General features: G+C 49.6%; 1 protein-coding gene across 1 annotated transcript in view; it reads left to right on the top strand.

Moving 5' to 3' along the window:
* The first annotated feature begins 11,409 nt into the window (after positions 1-11,409).
* The window catches only part of RASGEF1A (RasGEF domain family, member 1A), a 14,390-nt gene continuing 10,891 nt past the window's right edge, over positions 11,410-14,908 (top strand). The window contains exon 1 of the mRNA XM_010852003.1: positions 11,410-14,793. Coding sequence (XP_010850305.1) covers positions 14,563-14,793 — 231 coding nt within the window. The 5' untranslated portion in view covers positions 11,410-14,562. The remainder of the gene's footprint in view (positions 14,794-14,908) is intronic.

Here is a 14,908-nt window from a genome sequence, read left to right as displayed (position 1 = left end):
GGGGGGGGGGGGGGGGGCCGGCGGGGAGCCACAGGGTCTCCCTGCCAGCTCCCAGCCCACCCTCGGCACCCAGTGGTGCCCTCAGTGCCACCACCTGGCTGGTCACTGAAATGCAGGGCGTTGAGTCCCAGCCCAGGCCCGCCGGGTCATGCCTGCACTTGACCTGGACGTGCTTGTGCCTTTGAAAGTTGAAGCCTCCAGGTGACAAGAGCATCTCTGCTCTCGGTGCTGCTCATCCCTCCGCTGCTGTTCTGTCCTGCTGATGGCTGTGAGGCTGCAGGTCAGGAGTGGTGGTGGGCGGTGCTGGGTGCCACCGAGGCAAGGCACAGATGCAAGTGGCACACAACGGCCCAGGTACCGCTCCCAGGGACATGTTTTCTCATCTAGCCTTCATCCCTACCCAGCGAGGGAGGAGGCGCAAGAAACTATGGCCCATTTTACAGCCGAGGAAACTGAGGTTCAGAGCGGCTCAGAGGTTTCCCTATGGTGTGTAGACCGTGTCTCCTGACTCCAGCCTGGCCTCTCTCACTGGCTCCCAGTATTGAAACCGCAGGAGAGGACTCAGCAGGTATGTGTGCGGAGGTCACAGGTGAGGGTGCAGGCAGGGAGTGCTAATGGAATGTAGTTTCTAGGAGGCCGGGGGCTGGGCTGGACCATGGTGTAGGGGTAGCTGGTGTCTGGCTCTGGAGGGCCAGGACAGCCTGCGGTCAGGCAGTGGGGCAGCCCAGGAGGGGTGGAAAGAGGGCGAGGCAACAGTACAGCCACAGGAAGCCCTTGTGCCTCCTTGCTTGGCCTACCCGGCCCTCCTGACCTACAGCCAGCCTGCTAGACACTGCTGGTGGCAGCGTATCCAGGCAGTAGCAGAGGGCCCCTCAGGCTCAGCCTTTGCCTGACCAGACCTCCCTGCCTGCTCCCGGCCCACCCTCGGCACCCACGGTGCTGCTCTGCCCATGCAGAGGCACCTGGCACCCTCTGAGGCTTGGCCACAGGGACTCTGGGCCCAGTTCCAGGGAGGACCCTCTTCCTCCATAGTGCCCTGGAGAGCCGGGTAAACGCATGTGTGAGACAGACAAGTGCTGACACACGACAGCTGGCGCTGCACTCAGTGCCAGTTCGCTCCCAAGCTGGCAGGAGTGCCCGCTCCCCCCTGCTCCTGGGCCTGCCCTCATGCCCACCTGCGCCTATGCGAGAGATGGGAAACTTGAGGGCCAGGCTTCTGAGAACCAGTGAATCACTTTCACCGGCCTGACTGAGTTGATTGCATCTATAATTAGAAGGTGCTGGCCTTCCTGCCAGAACAGAGGAAGAGCTGTAAGGAGTCAGAGGAGGCAGTGCAAGTCCGTCTCCCACTGCCCTTAAAAGGCCTGCTGCCTTGTCCAGACCAGTACCAGCTGACTTGGGCCAGAGGTGCAGGTCCCCTGGGAGCTCCATCATTGTCCCCCCAACCCTAGCCCCGTCTTCCCCCTCCCTCGTTCTGGCCTCTGGAGGCTTCCAGAGAGCTCCACCAGTGTCTGAGTCTGCAGCTTTGAAGCAGGTCTGGCTGTAGGCAGGCGCAGCGGAGGCAGGAGAGAGGCTCTGTGTACTTGTTACTTTGCCTTTTCACCTGGAAAGCCTTGAAAAACACCAGTGCCCAGGCTGTACCCCCACCAGTTGGAATTGTTGCAGTGGAAGCTGGGCAAAGCGGTTTTCTAAATTCTCCAGGTGATTGTTATGCAGCCACCAGAGGCACTGACCTAGGTGAAGCTGGTCTCATCACCTGGAGGCTAAAACTTTGAAACGGACAAGCACATCCAGGGAAAGTGCGGGCATGACCTGGCAGGCCTGGGCTGGGACTCAGTGCCCTGCATTTCAGTGATCAGCCAGGTGGTGGCGCTGTGGGTTGGGCCACACCAGGTGCAGCAGCTGCTGCTGTTTAGTTGCCAACTTGTGTTGGCCTCTTGCAACCCCATGGACTATAGCCTACCAGACTGCTCTGTCCATGGAATTCTCCAGGCAAGAATACTGGAGTGGGTTGCCATTTCCTTATCCAAGGGATCTTCCCGACCCAGGGATTGAACCTGAGTCTCCGGATTGGCAGGTGGATTCTTTACCACTGAGTTACCAGGAAAGCCCACACTAGGAGCAGAAAAGCTTTCTAAAGGAGAGGATCTGAAACTTCAGAGAACAGTGAGTTCTGACTCAGGGGAAGGTGCACTGCTGCCGCCGACGAGTTCTTGGTGGTGCTGACCCTGCGGCTCCAGCTTTGCATTTGTTTTAGAGCATCCCTGCAGGGTCTGACTCCCCGGGGGCCTGTGTGGCTAGAATGGCCTGTGTGGGGCATGGAGTAGGAACATGTGTGGGAGTTTGCTCCTCAGGTGGGAGGTGGTACCGTGTTCTAGTGTGCAGTGCTTTACCCAAGTGAGCACATTCCATCCTCCCAGCATACCTCTGAAATAGTGTTCCCCATGCCCATTTACAGATGAGGTCATTAAGGCTCCGAGAGGTTGAGGGTCCTGATGAAGCCACAAGTGGCTGATCCGGGCACAGACGCAGGCCTGCCTGACCACCTTTGCTGCCATCCTGGCCCTGTTGCAATCGCTCCCATCTTGAACTCTTCTCTGTGTCTTCCAACATCTCCATGCCTTCATCATCACCACCTACTGAAGGTTTATCAGACTTGTCAGTGGCAGCTCTGAAGCCCCCACTGTATCTGCTTCCTCGGATTATCTGCTGTGTGACCCTGGACAGTTACTTGGCCTCTCTGTGCCTTGTCCTCATTGGCAGCATGCAGAGAGTGGCGTTTGCTCCCTTGGGGTTATTGTGAGGATGAATGAGATGATTCAACTCTAGCAATAGTGTCACTGGTGGCGCATACAAAGTACTCAGAGTTTTAGCTACTGTTATTTCATTTTAAAAAAACTTATTGGAGTATAGTTGATTTACAAGGTTGTGTTAGTTTCTGCTGTAAGCAAAGTGAGTCAGTTATACACATACCTACATCCACTCTTTTTTAAAGATTCTTTTCCCGTATAGATCATCACTTAGTATTGAGCTGAGTTCTCTGTGCTATATAGTACATCCTTATTAGTTATCTGTTTTACATATAGTATGTGTATATAGGGCTTCCCAGGAAGCACTGGTGATAAAGACCCGCTTGCCAATACAGGAGATGTAAGAGAGGCTGGTTCGGTCCCTGTGTCAGGAAGATCCCGTAGAGGAGGGCATGGCAACCCACTCCGAGTATGTACATGTCAGTCCCAACCTCCCGATTTATCCCTCCCTTTCCTCCCCCCGCTGGTAGCCATAAGTTTGTTTTCTACATCTGTTATTTTCTTCTTTACCACTTGTACCATTTTTAAAGATTACACTAATATGACTGATACATAGTATTTGTCTGTCTCTGACTTCACTCAGTATGACAATCTCTATGTGGTTGCAAATGGTATTAATTCATCTGTTCTTATGGCTGAATTATATTCCATTGTGTGTACACACACCGCATCTTCTTTATCTGTTCCTCTGCCAGTGGGCATTTAGTTTGCTTTCATGTCTTGGCTATTGTAAATAGTGCTGCAGTGAACACTGGGATACATGTGTCTTTTTGAATTACGGTTTTCTCTGAATGTATGCCCAGGAGAGGGATTGCTGGATCCTATAGTCGATCTGCATCTGGTGGTTTTAGGGAACCTCCGTACTGTTCTGCATAATGGTTGCACCAGTTTACATTTCCATCAACAGTGTGGGAGGGCTCCCTTTTCTCCACATCCTCTCCAGCACTTTTTATTTTTTTTCTTTCTTCTTCTTTTTTACCTCCTGTGTCTGTTGGTTTTCCAGCTCCAAACCCAAATTTCCACTGAGTTTGGTGACTAGGCTTTGCCAATTACCATTCTGGACAGCTGGTTTCCTATCAGGTTCTACCAGCAGGGGTCATTGAAATTGGCAGCCAGGGGAGCTCTCTGTTCCTCCATATCCCACACCAGCAGTTCCCCTCTCCAGCACTTTTGATGATGGCTATTCTGATTGGTGTGAGGTGATACCTCACTGTAGTTTTGATTTTCATTTCTCTAATAATTAGTGATGTTGAGCATCTTTTCATGTGCTTTTTGGCCATCTATATGGCTTCTTTGGGGAAATGTCTATTTAGATCTTCTGGCCACTTTCCAATTGAGTTATTTTTTGTTATTGAGCTGCATGAGCTGTTTGTGTATTTTGGAGATTGATCCCTTGTTAGTAGCTTTGTACACAGATATTGTCTCCCATTCTGTGGATTGTTTTTTCGTTTTGTTTATGGTTTCCTTTGCTGTGCAAAAGCTTTTAAGTTTTATCAGTTCCCATTTATTTATTTTTGTTTTTATTTTCATTACTCTAGGAGGTGGATCCAAAAAGATTTTGTTGCTATTTATGTGAAAGAGTGTCCTGCCTATGTTTTTCTCAAAGAGTTTTATAGTATCTGGTCTTATATTTAGGTCTGTAATCTATTTTGAGTTTATTTTTGTGTTTCGTGTTAGAGAGTGTTCTAATTTCATTCTTTTACATGCAGTTATCTAGTTTTCCCAGCACTACTTACTGAAGAGACTGTCTTGTCTTCTTTGTATTCCCTTGCCTCCTTTGTCATACATTAGTTGACCATAGGTATGTGGGTTTATCTCTGGACTGTCTATCCTGTTCCATTGATTTATATTTCTGTTTCTGTACCAGTACCATACTGTTTTGATTAATGTAGCTTTGTAATATAGTCTGAAGTCAGGGAGCCTGATTCCTCAGCTCTGTTTTTCTTTTTCAAGATTTCTTTGGCTATTTGGGGTCGTTTGTGTTTCAACTGAACTGAACTGTGTTTCCTTACAAATTGTAATGTTTTTGTTCTAATTATGTGAAAAATTCCATTGGTAATTTGATAGGGATTGCATTGAATCTGTGGATTGCTTTGGGTAGTAGTCTCATTTTCACAATATTGATTCTTCTAATCCAAGAACATGGATATCTCTCCATCTGTTTGTATCATCTTTGACTTCTTTCATCAGCATCTTATAGTTTTCTGAGTACGGTTCTTTTGCCCCCTTAGGTAGGTTTATTCCTAGATATTTTATTATTTCGGATGCAGTGGTAAATGGGATTGTTTTCTTAATTTCTCTTTCTGATCTTTCATTGTTGCTATATAGGAATGCAAGACATTTCTGTGTGTTAATTTTGTATCCTGCAACTTTACCAAATTCACTGATGAACTCTAGCAGTTTTCTGGTAATGTCTTTAGGATTTTCTATGTATAGTATCATGTCATCTGCAAACATTGACAGTTTTACTTCTTTTCCAATTGGTTTCCTTTTTTTTTTTTTCTGATTGCCATGACTAGAACTTCAAAAACTGTGTTGAATAAAAATGCTGAGAGTGAACATCCTTGTCTTATTCCTGATCTTAGAGGAAATGCTTTCAGTTTTTCACAGTTGGGAATGTTGTTAGCTGTGGCTTGCTGTATATCTTTTTTATGTTGAGGAGGGTTCCTTCTGTGCCCAGTTTCTGGAATTTTTGTCATAAATGGGTGTTGAATTTTGTCAAAAGCCTTTTCTGCATCTATTGAGATGATCATATGGTTTTTATTCCTCAGTTTGTTAATTGTGTTATCACATTGATTGATTTGCATATATTGAAGAATCCTTGCATCCCTGGGATAAATCCCACTTGATCATGGTGTATGGTCCTTTTAATGTGTTGTTGGATTTGGTTTGCTAGTATTTTGTTGAGGATTTTTGTGTCTGTGTTCATCAGTGATATTGGCCTGTAATTTTCTTTTTTTGTGGTATCTTTGTTTTTGGTATTAAGGTGATGTTGGCCTTATAGAGTGAGCTTGGGAATGTTTTATCCTCTTTGATTTTGGGGAAGAGTTTCAGAAAGATAGGTTTTAACTCTTCTCTAAATATTTGATAGAATTCACCTGTGAAGCCATCTTGTCCTGGACTTTTGTTTGAAAGTTTTTTAATCACTTTCAATTTTAGTACTTGTGATTGGTCTGTACATAATTTCTGTTTATTCCTGATTCAGTCTTTGATGGTTGTACCTTTCCTAGAATTTGTCCATTTCTTCTAGATTTTTCTTTTTATTGGCATATAGTTGTTTGTAGTTGTCTCTTATGATCTCTTTGTATTTCTGTGGTGTCCACTTTAACTTCTCTTTTTTCATATCTTATTGATTTCAGCCCTTTCCCTTTCTTTCTTGATGAATCTGGCTAAAGATTTATTAGTTTTGTTTATGTTTTCACAGAACCAGTTTTTTTTTTTTAACTTCATTGATCTTTTCGATTGCTTTCTTCATCTCTATTTCATTTATTTCTGCTCTGATCTTTATGATGTCTTTCCTTCTACTAACTTTGGGTTTTGTTTGTTCTTTCTCTTGTTGCTTTAGATGTAAGGTTAGGTGGTTTATTTGAGATTTTTCTTGTTTTGTGAGGTAAGATTGTATCACTGTAAACTTCCCTCTTAGAACTGCATAATATTTGGATCATCATGTTTTTGTTGTCATATGTTTCTTGGTGTTTTTGATTTCCTCTTTGATTTTTTCGGTGATCCATTGGTTGTTTACTAACATGTTGTTTAGCCTCAACATGTTTGTGTGTTTTTACTATTTCTTTCCTGCAATTTATTTCTAATCTCATAGTTTTGTGGTCGGAAAAGATGCGTGATATTATTTCAATTTTCTTAAATTTACCTAGGCTTGATTTGTGGCCCAAGAAGTGATCTCTCCTGGAGAATGTTCCATGTGCACTTGAGGAGAAAGTGTATTCTGCTTCTTTCAGATGGAATGCCCTATAAATTTCAATGAAGTCCATCTTGTCTAATGTGTCATTTAAGACTTCTTTCCTTATTGATTTTATGTCTTGATGATCTGTCCATTGGTTTAAGTGGGATGTTAAAGCCCCCCCCATTATTGGTGTGTTACTGTTGATTTCCTCTTTTATGGCTGTTAGCATTTACATTATATATTGAAGTGCTCCTATGTTGGGTATTATATATTTACAATTGTTATATCTTTTTCTTTGATCTCTTGATCATTATGTAGTGTCCTTCTTTGTCTCTTGTAATATTTATTTGTTTATCTTTGGCATCACTGTCTTCATCGCTCTGCAGGCTTTTCTCTAGTTGTGGCGAGTGGGGGCTACTCTCTAGATACAGTGCAAGGGCCTCTCATTGCAGTGGCTTCTCTTTTTGTGAAGCACGGCCTATAGGGCGTGCAAGCTTTGATAGATGTGTCTCATGGGCTCAGTAGTTGCAGTTCCTGGGCTCCAGAGCACAGACCGAGTGGTTGTGGCACACGGACTTAGTTGCTCTGTGGCATTTGGGATCTTTCTGGCCCAGGTATCAAACCCACATCTCCTGCATTGGCAGGTGGATTCTTTACCACTGACTCATCAGGGAAACCTCTAATAGTCATTTAATTAAAGTCTACTTTGTCTGATATGAGTATTGCTACTCCAGTATTCTTTTGATTTCACTTTGCATGGAATATCTTTTTCCATTCTCTCATTTTCTGTCTGTATGTGTCCCTAGATCTGAAGTGGGTCTCTTGTAGACAGCATATATAGTGATCTTGTGTTTGTATCCATTTAGCCAATCTGTGTCTTTTGGTTGGAGCATTTAATCCATTTATATTTAAGGTAATTATTGATATGTATGATTCTTGATCTGTATTATTCCATTTATATATAAGGTAATTATTGATATGTATGATTTCTTAATTGTTTTGGATTTTTTTTTTTTTAAGTTTTTTTTCTTCCCTTCCTCTTTTGTTCTCCTCTTTTGTGATTCGGTAACCATTTTTAGTGTGGTGTTTGGGTTGCTTTTTCTTTTTTGTGTGTATATCTATTATAGTTTTTTTGGTTTGCATTTCCCACCGAGAGAAGTTCCTTTAGCATTTATTGTAAAGCTGTTTGATGGCACTGAATTCTCTTAGATTTTGCTTGTCTGTAAAGCTTTTGATTTTCTGTTGAATCTGAGTGAGAGCCTTGCTGGGTAGAGTATTCTTGGTTGTAGGTTTTCCCCTTTCATCACTTTAAATATGTCGTGTTACTCCCTTTTGGCCTGCAGAGTTTCTGCTAAGAAACCAGCTGATAACCTTATGGGGATTCCCTTGTATGTTATCTGTTGCTTTTCCTTTTTTGCTTTTAATATTTTTTTCTTTGTATTTAATTTTTGTCAGTTTGATTACTGTGTGTTTCAGCACGTTCCTCCTTGGTTTTATCCTGTATGGGACTCTCTACACTTCCTGGACTTGGGTGACTGTTTCCTTTCCCATGTTAGGGAAGTTTTTTTAATCTGTTCAAATATTTTCTCAGGCCCTTTATCTTTGTCTTCTTCTGGGATCCATCTAATGTAAATGTTGGTGTGTTTAATGTTGTCCCAGAGGTCTCTGAGACTGTCCTCAGTTCTTTTCATTCCTTTTACTTTTATTGTGTTCCATGGAAGTTATTTCTGCCACTCTTGACTTCCAGCTAACTTACTCATTCTTCTGCTTCAGTTATTCTGCTATTGATTCCTTGTTATGTATTTTTCATTTCAGTTATTGTGTTATTTATCTGTTTTTTTGTTGTTGTTGTTCTTTAAATCTTCTCTTTGTCAAACATTTCTTGTAATTTCTCAGTCTGTGCTTGCATTCTTTTTTCGTTGCTGTTGAGATTTTGCATCATTTTTACTGTCATTTCTCTGAATTCTTTTCCAGGTGGTTTGCCTATTTCCTCTTCATTTAGTTGTCCTTGTGGGGTTTTCTGTCTTGCTCCTTCATCTGCACCGTATTTCTTTGTCATATCATTTTGTCTTACTTTCTGTTTGTGGTCCCCTTTCTGCAGGCTGCAAGATAGTAGTTTCTCTTGCTTCTAGTGTCTGCCCCCTGGTGGATGAGGTTGGTACTGGGGCTTGTGCCCGTTTCCTGATGGGAGCCTGGTGCCTTCCCTCTTGGAGCTGGGTCTTGTCCCTCTGATGGGCAGGGGTGTGTTAATAAGTGGTGTTTTGAGATGGCTGCGAGCTCAGTATGACCTCAGGCAGCAGGTGGCGCTGTGCTCCTGTCTTGCTGGTTGTTTGGCCTGAGGCGTTCCAGCGCTGGAGCCTGCAGGCGGTTGGCAAGGTCAGGTCCCTGACCTCTGTCTCCCCAGAAGAGTGTCCAAGATCCCTAAGTGTGTCTTGCCCAGGTTCTTGTGGAGGTACTGCTTTGGTCTTGATGTACATAAGACCTTGTATGTGGCCTCCAAGAGTGGAATCTGTTTCCCCCAGCCCCATGGAGCTCTTGTTACTCAAGCCCTGCTGGCCTTCAGGGCTCAATGCTCTGGGGGGGTCTTCCCAGTGCCAGACCCTCAGACTGTCTTGGTGGGATGTGTTTAGGAAGGATCATCCCTATGTGGGTTTAATATTTTTGGTGCGAGGGCTCTTTTTAGTTTGGATGTCTGCCACCTCTTTCCTCGTGTATGCTGGCCGTGACGCACTTGATGAGACATGTGACTGATGTGGTGGTGACCAGACCCTGCCCTGGGTGCTGAGCAGGGCCTCCCCTTGCTGTGGCTATCACTGCCCTGTGAGGGTGGGGTCTCCTCCCCAACTGTTGCTGTAGAAGCCCCTGGATCTGTTGTTGATCTGTTTCTTAGCTGTGTTTCTGATCTTTTGTGTGAAGTAGGGAGGGTTGGAACACGCCCACTGGGTGAGAAGTCACTGAGTATCGGTTCCCTGGAGCAGTTCACCCATGAGCACGCTCTGTTGTGCCCTCTGACCCATGATGTGAGCTCTCGCATTACACTGTAGTTGGTACTCCTCTCTTGCATGTGTGCGTGCTTAGTCGCTTCAGTCGTGTCCAACTCTTTGCGACCTCATAGTCTGTAGGCTGCCAGGCTCCTCTGTCCACGGGATTCTCCAGGCAAGAATACTGGAGTGGGTTGCCACGCCCTCCTCCATGGCAAGACCCAGGCGTCTAACTTGAGTCTCTCACGTCTGCCTGCATCGGCAGGCGGGTTCTTTACCACTGAGCCACCAGGGAAGCCCCTACTCCTCTCGGCCCCACCTTAACCCTGTGTGCACCGGCAGTTGGCCCTGGTGTCTCTCAGGCATTGTTTTCATCAGATTCCCCCTAGGGCCTGAGGCTGTGGTGTCATACACTTAGACCTGCTTGTGGGGACAGCTCAGACTCTGGCCTGGCCCAGCCCCCGGGTGTGCAGCCCACGAGGCCACAGGTACTAAAGGTAGACTCATCTCCAACGTGGGAGCACTGCTTGTCTGTTCAGATGTTCCGGAGGCACTGAGTTTACAAAGCAGGTTGTGGGGATGTAAATCTGTAGTTCGCATAAGGAGAGATTTCAGCTCTTCCTCTCTGGCACAGCCCTTGGGGCTCAGTGGTTTCAGCCCCACCTCTGCATGTGGACCCCTTGCAGGCATCTGCTCCCAAGGCTGCCCCGGAGCACCCTCACCCATCCAGGCAGGAGGGGACGGACACAGTGACCAATATGGGGACACGTGCTCAGTCCAGCAGGAGCAGGAGCCCCTCCTAATAGCTACAGTACTCCTGATTGCAATTGCTCGTGCTGTGAGTTCCCTCCTGAGACAGGAGCCCAGATTTCCTGGTGCTCTGCTCTGAGTGGCTCCTGCCTGAGAAGAGGTCCAGTCAGGGGCGATGGACACACAGGTGTGTGGCTCTTGCTGGAACTGAGAGGAGGGCCTCATGTGTAGGAGCAGGAGGGACCACAGAGCGGGCTGGGATGGCCAGCAGAGATGCCAGGCAGAGGTCTCAACAGGGGTGGTCCTGCCATCATCTCCATTTGACAGCTGAGGAAATCAAGGCTGGTTAGATTCGTCTAGGAGCAAGGACCTGGCCTGTTGCAGAGCTGGGATTCAAACCCAGGATCTAAACTCCTGTCCTGGAAGACCCAGTCAGGGAACCTGTCTCCTCCCACTTGGCACTGAGCCTGGAGACCCTCCCCAAAGTGCTTATGACCAGGCAGGGATGGGTTCTACTGGGGACTGGGCAGGGACTAGTAAGGAAGGACTCTGGGGGGCGGTCGTCAGGATCCACAGGGCTCAGTGTACAGAGGAGGGGGAGGAGGCTTGTGGTCAGGGAGATCTGGCCCCAGGCTGGGTCCTAGGGTAGGGGACAGGCTGGAGGAGTCCCCTGTGGGCTCTCCCAATTCCCTGAGAGGTTTTGGGCCTCTACCTCGAAGCCCACCTCACAGGTGACTTGCTGGATGGTGGCCATGCTTCTGTCTGCAGAGCCAGCACCTGTTTATCGTGCCTTTACGTATGCATGCTAAGTCTTTTCAGTCGTGTCCAGCTCTTTATGACCCCATGGACTGTAGTCTGCCAGGCTCCTCTGTTCATGGGATTCTCCAGGCAAGAATACTGGAGTGGTTCACCATGTCCTTCTTCAGGGGATCTTCCCCACCCAGGGATGGAACCCAAGTCTCTTACATCTCCCACATTGGCAGGCGGATTCTTTACCACTAGCCCCACCTGGGAAGCCTATTTTGCCTTTATAAAAAGTGCTGATTTCAAAACTCAGCTTCTTTGCACTAAAAAAGAAAAGTTATTTAAAAGATGACAAGATAGATGTGCCATTTAGAAATGTTATCAGATAGTTGACAAATGTGTAGAATGGAAAGCGAGTCCCCTCCCTCCTCTGCTCCCTTGCAGTAATCTCTGTGATGAGCATGGCCAGGGGTGGCTGGATGTCCTCTGTGCATTGATGTGCGTGTCACGGTCACATCTGCTGATGTCATTTAATGACTGATATGGGGTCTTATGAACCTGGTGAGTCCAGTGGTGGGGTCACCACTGTGAGAGGGGTCACCACCCCAAGCTGGAGGGATGGGCCTCACCCAGCTGCTCATTCCCATGACCTCCTGGGCTGTGCGTAGGCAGGTGTTGGGACACAGTCTCTGGGGGAACAGAGACCCTCACACAGGTGGGGAGCCTTGGGGTAGGAGCAGCATGATGAGTCCAGGACACGTGGATGAGGGCCCCACCCCTGGGTAGGTGACTCCACCCTGAGCGTCTGCCCCTCATCTGTCAAGGGAGACAGTGCTGAGGCTCCCAGGGAGTGGTGGGCTGGTGCCCAGAGTAGAAGTCGCCCCGTGGCCTCCTGCTGGACTCGTCCATCCCCTTAAGGGTGGCAAGGCTGGGGGTGCTGAGTCCCCAGGCTGGTTTCCTACTGGCTCCTGACCTCCTAGCCCCGGGGCAGGTGTCCCTGCAGGTGGCCTTGCCCTGTGGGCATCGGGTGGGGACTGTGCAAGTTAGCAGAGGGTATCAGCGTGCTCCCTCCATAGCACCTCCTGACCAGAGCAGCCTACTCCCTCCACAGGTGAGGGGCCTGGGGCTCCAAAAACACCATCTCTGATGACTGAGAAGCTTGGGGTCAGGATGTCCAGCTGACCACAGTTACCAGTCTCAGGTCACCTTTTGAACCCAGAACTGTGTGATTGTGGGAAAGTCACCCCACAGCGATGGCCCCTCAGCTGAAGCTCTGGGGTCCAGGTCCCCTCCGGAGCTAGTGACAGCAGCAGAGCAGCCACTAGGGCGTCCACTCTTTCCTCCCCCAAATGATTCCTGAGTGTGGCTACGGGCCGGGCTCCAGCCAGACAGGAAGACCAAGTTGAGGTGGGTGATCAGGCACTTCTCGCCTTGTGGGTCGGCAGTCCAGGGATTAACCCAGGGGAGCTTCCTAGAGGTGGTGGCACCTAGGCTGGACTTGGAAATCCTAGGGTTTCCTCAGTTGAGTTCCTTCTTGTGGAGCCTCTCATTCATTATCTGAAAGATGAAGAGTTTGTCCGGGTCAGTGATTATTTGACTTGAGTGGTAAAGAAGACCCAACCCAAATTTTTGACCCAGTGTGGCCTGGGAATGTTCATTTTAACATGGGTTGCACTGTTAAACAATGGGTTGCATGGGAGTGTGCTGTGAGTCTGAACCCATGGAGCAAGGGCGGCACGGAGCCTGGGGGGACAGGCTTGGCACTGTCCTGGCCTTGGCCCCGGGGACTTCCCTTGAGCACTTGCCCTCATCTCAAAGGATGTTCTGTGAATTCTAAGGTGACCTCCAGGCGTTTGGCAGGGAAGCCAGTGTCGTTTGACCCAGGGCCCCTTTCACCCTGGTGTGAGGCTTGGCTTATGTGCTGTGGGGCGGGAGCGGGTGCTGCTGGTAAAGCCTTTGGAGGGGTCCTTTGTGGCAGTAAAGTAATTGTGGCTGCTGTTTGCTCTGCACGGTGGGGAAGCTGAGGCCGGAAGGGCTCCAGGGCTGGCCCTGGTCCCAATGAGAGAGCAGATCAGGTCCGGTTGAAGGCTCGTCCCTGGCAGGTTGGCCCTGGGGGCTCTTTCTGCTTCCCAGGGCTTGGAGAGGTCAGTGTGGCTGCCTGGGGAGCTGGGCGTGGGGTGGTAGCCCCTGCCTGCTGGTGACCCGAGAGGGTGAGACCTGGCTACAGTCCCCGCAGAGGCAGGAAGGGCCAGCTCCTCCACCCCTGCTTCAGTCTCCCTGTCCTGCCTTGGGGGACTAGCCCAGCGGGTGGGGTAGGCCCCCTCCACCTGTCCAGGAAGTAGGAAGGAAAGTGTACCCTCGGGCGCTGGCTCCCGAGCCTCGGGCTGGCAGGTGTGTACCCGCTGACACCGCGGAATCGGCTGCCTGGGCAGAGAGGAACTGAGGCACAGAGGGCTGCAGAGTGTCCCAGGCCTCAGGAGAGCCTCCAGCAGAGCCTGGCTGCCGTGCGAGGGGGGACCCTCAACCTGTCACACTGAACCCCAGACTGCTGCCCAACACCCGCGTCTAACAGTCATTTCAGATCCAGCAAGTCCAAAGCAAGTTCCAGGTCTTTCCCCAGACCCCACCCTCAGAGCCCTCCCCCATGCCGGTCAGTGGCTCAGGTCAAAGACCAGCCATCCCAGTGTCCAGAGCCGACCCTGCCCCACTCCTCTGTCACCTGACCTGAGCCATCTCTTCCAGGGTTTTGTTATGGCAAAGCCCAGACCAGTTGGTTTTCAGATCTCTCCCTTGCTGGTCTCCACACGGCGGCCACAGTGATCCTCCCCGCCAGTCAGGTCACTCCTGTGCCCGGAGCGCCCATGCCTCCTGGGTCACTCACTGGCTGTACCCTGGGCCGCCAGTGTGTACGGTCAGGCTGGTCACTCCCCAGACTACTCTCCTGCTGATCCCCTCCCGTGCCCTGGCCTCAGGACCTCGCACCAGCTGTGCCTTGTACCTGGAACATCCCTCTTCTATGCCGGAAGCCGCACAGCTCACGCTCTGTCTGCCTCAGGGCCGCCTCCCTGCGGCTGCCGTGGCCACCCCTACACACTTGGTGTTCCCCTGGTGCTGTTTTTACTTCTTCCCCATGGTTTGTCTTTTCTGCTGGGACGGAACCCCAGGAGGCAGAGCGCTCTGTGTCCAGGTCTCTGGAATGAGGCCTGGTATGCACAGAGCAGATGCTGAGGAAATGTTTATCAGACACCTTGATCGGTGGCTTCAGGGCCGCTGAGGAGCCTGTTCTCTGCCTGCGCTGACATCTGATGACCCCCTCCCGGCCGTGCTGGGGCTCAGGCCCTCCCGGCGGCTGGCCCTCAGGGCGGAGGAGCCTTTGATGTCTGACCGCCCCATTCTTTCCTCCCAGGAAACTATGCCCCAGACGTCCGTGGTCTTCTCCAGCATCCTCGGGCCCAGCTGTAGTGGACAGGGGCAGCCCGGCATGGGGGAGCGAGGCGGTGGGGCCGGCGGCTCTGGGGACCTCATCTTCCAAGATGGACGTCTCATCTCGGGGTCCCTGGAGGCCCTGATGGAGCACCTGGTCCCCACAGTGGACTATTACCCTGACGTGAGTGCCTGTTGCCCGGCGGGGACGGCCACGGAGGGAGGCCGGGCCGGGGAGGGAGGCCGGGTCAGAGTGGACGGAGCCGCGGGGGCGGCGCAGGGCAGCCCGGAGCCCTGCC

Source organism: Bison bison, unplaced genomic scaffold, assembly GCF_000754665.1.
Source record: "Bison bison bison isolate TAMUID 2011002044 unplaced genomic scaffold, Bison_UMD1.0 scf7180017864306, whole genome shotgun sequence".
Lineage (NCBI taxonomy): Eukaryota > Metazoa > Chordata > Mammalia > Artiodactyla > Bovidae > Bison > Bison bison.
This window is presented reverse-complemented; position numbering and strand designations above follow the sequence as displayed.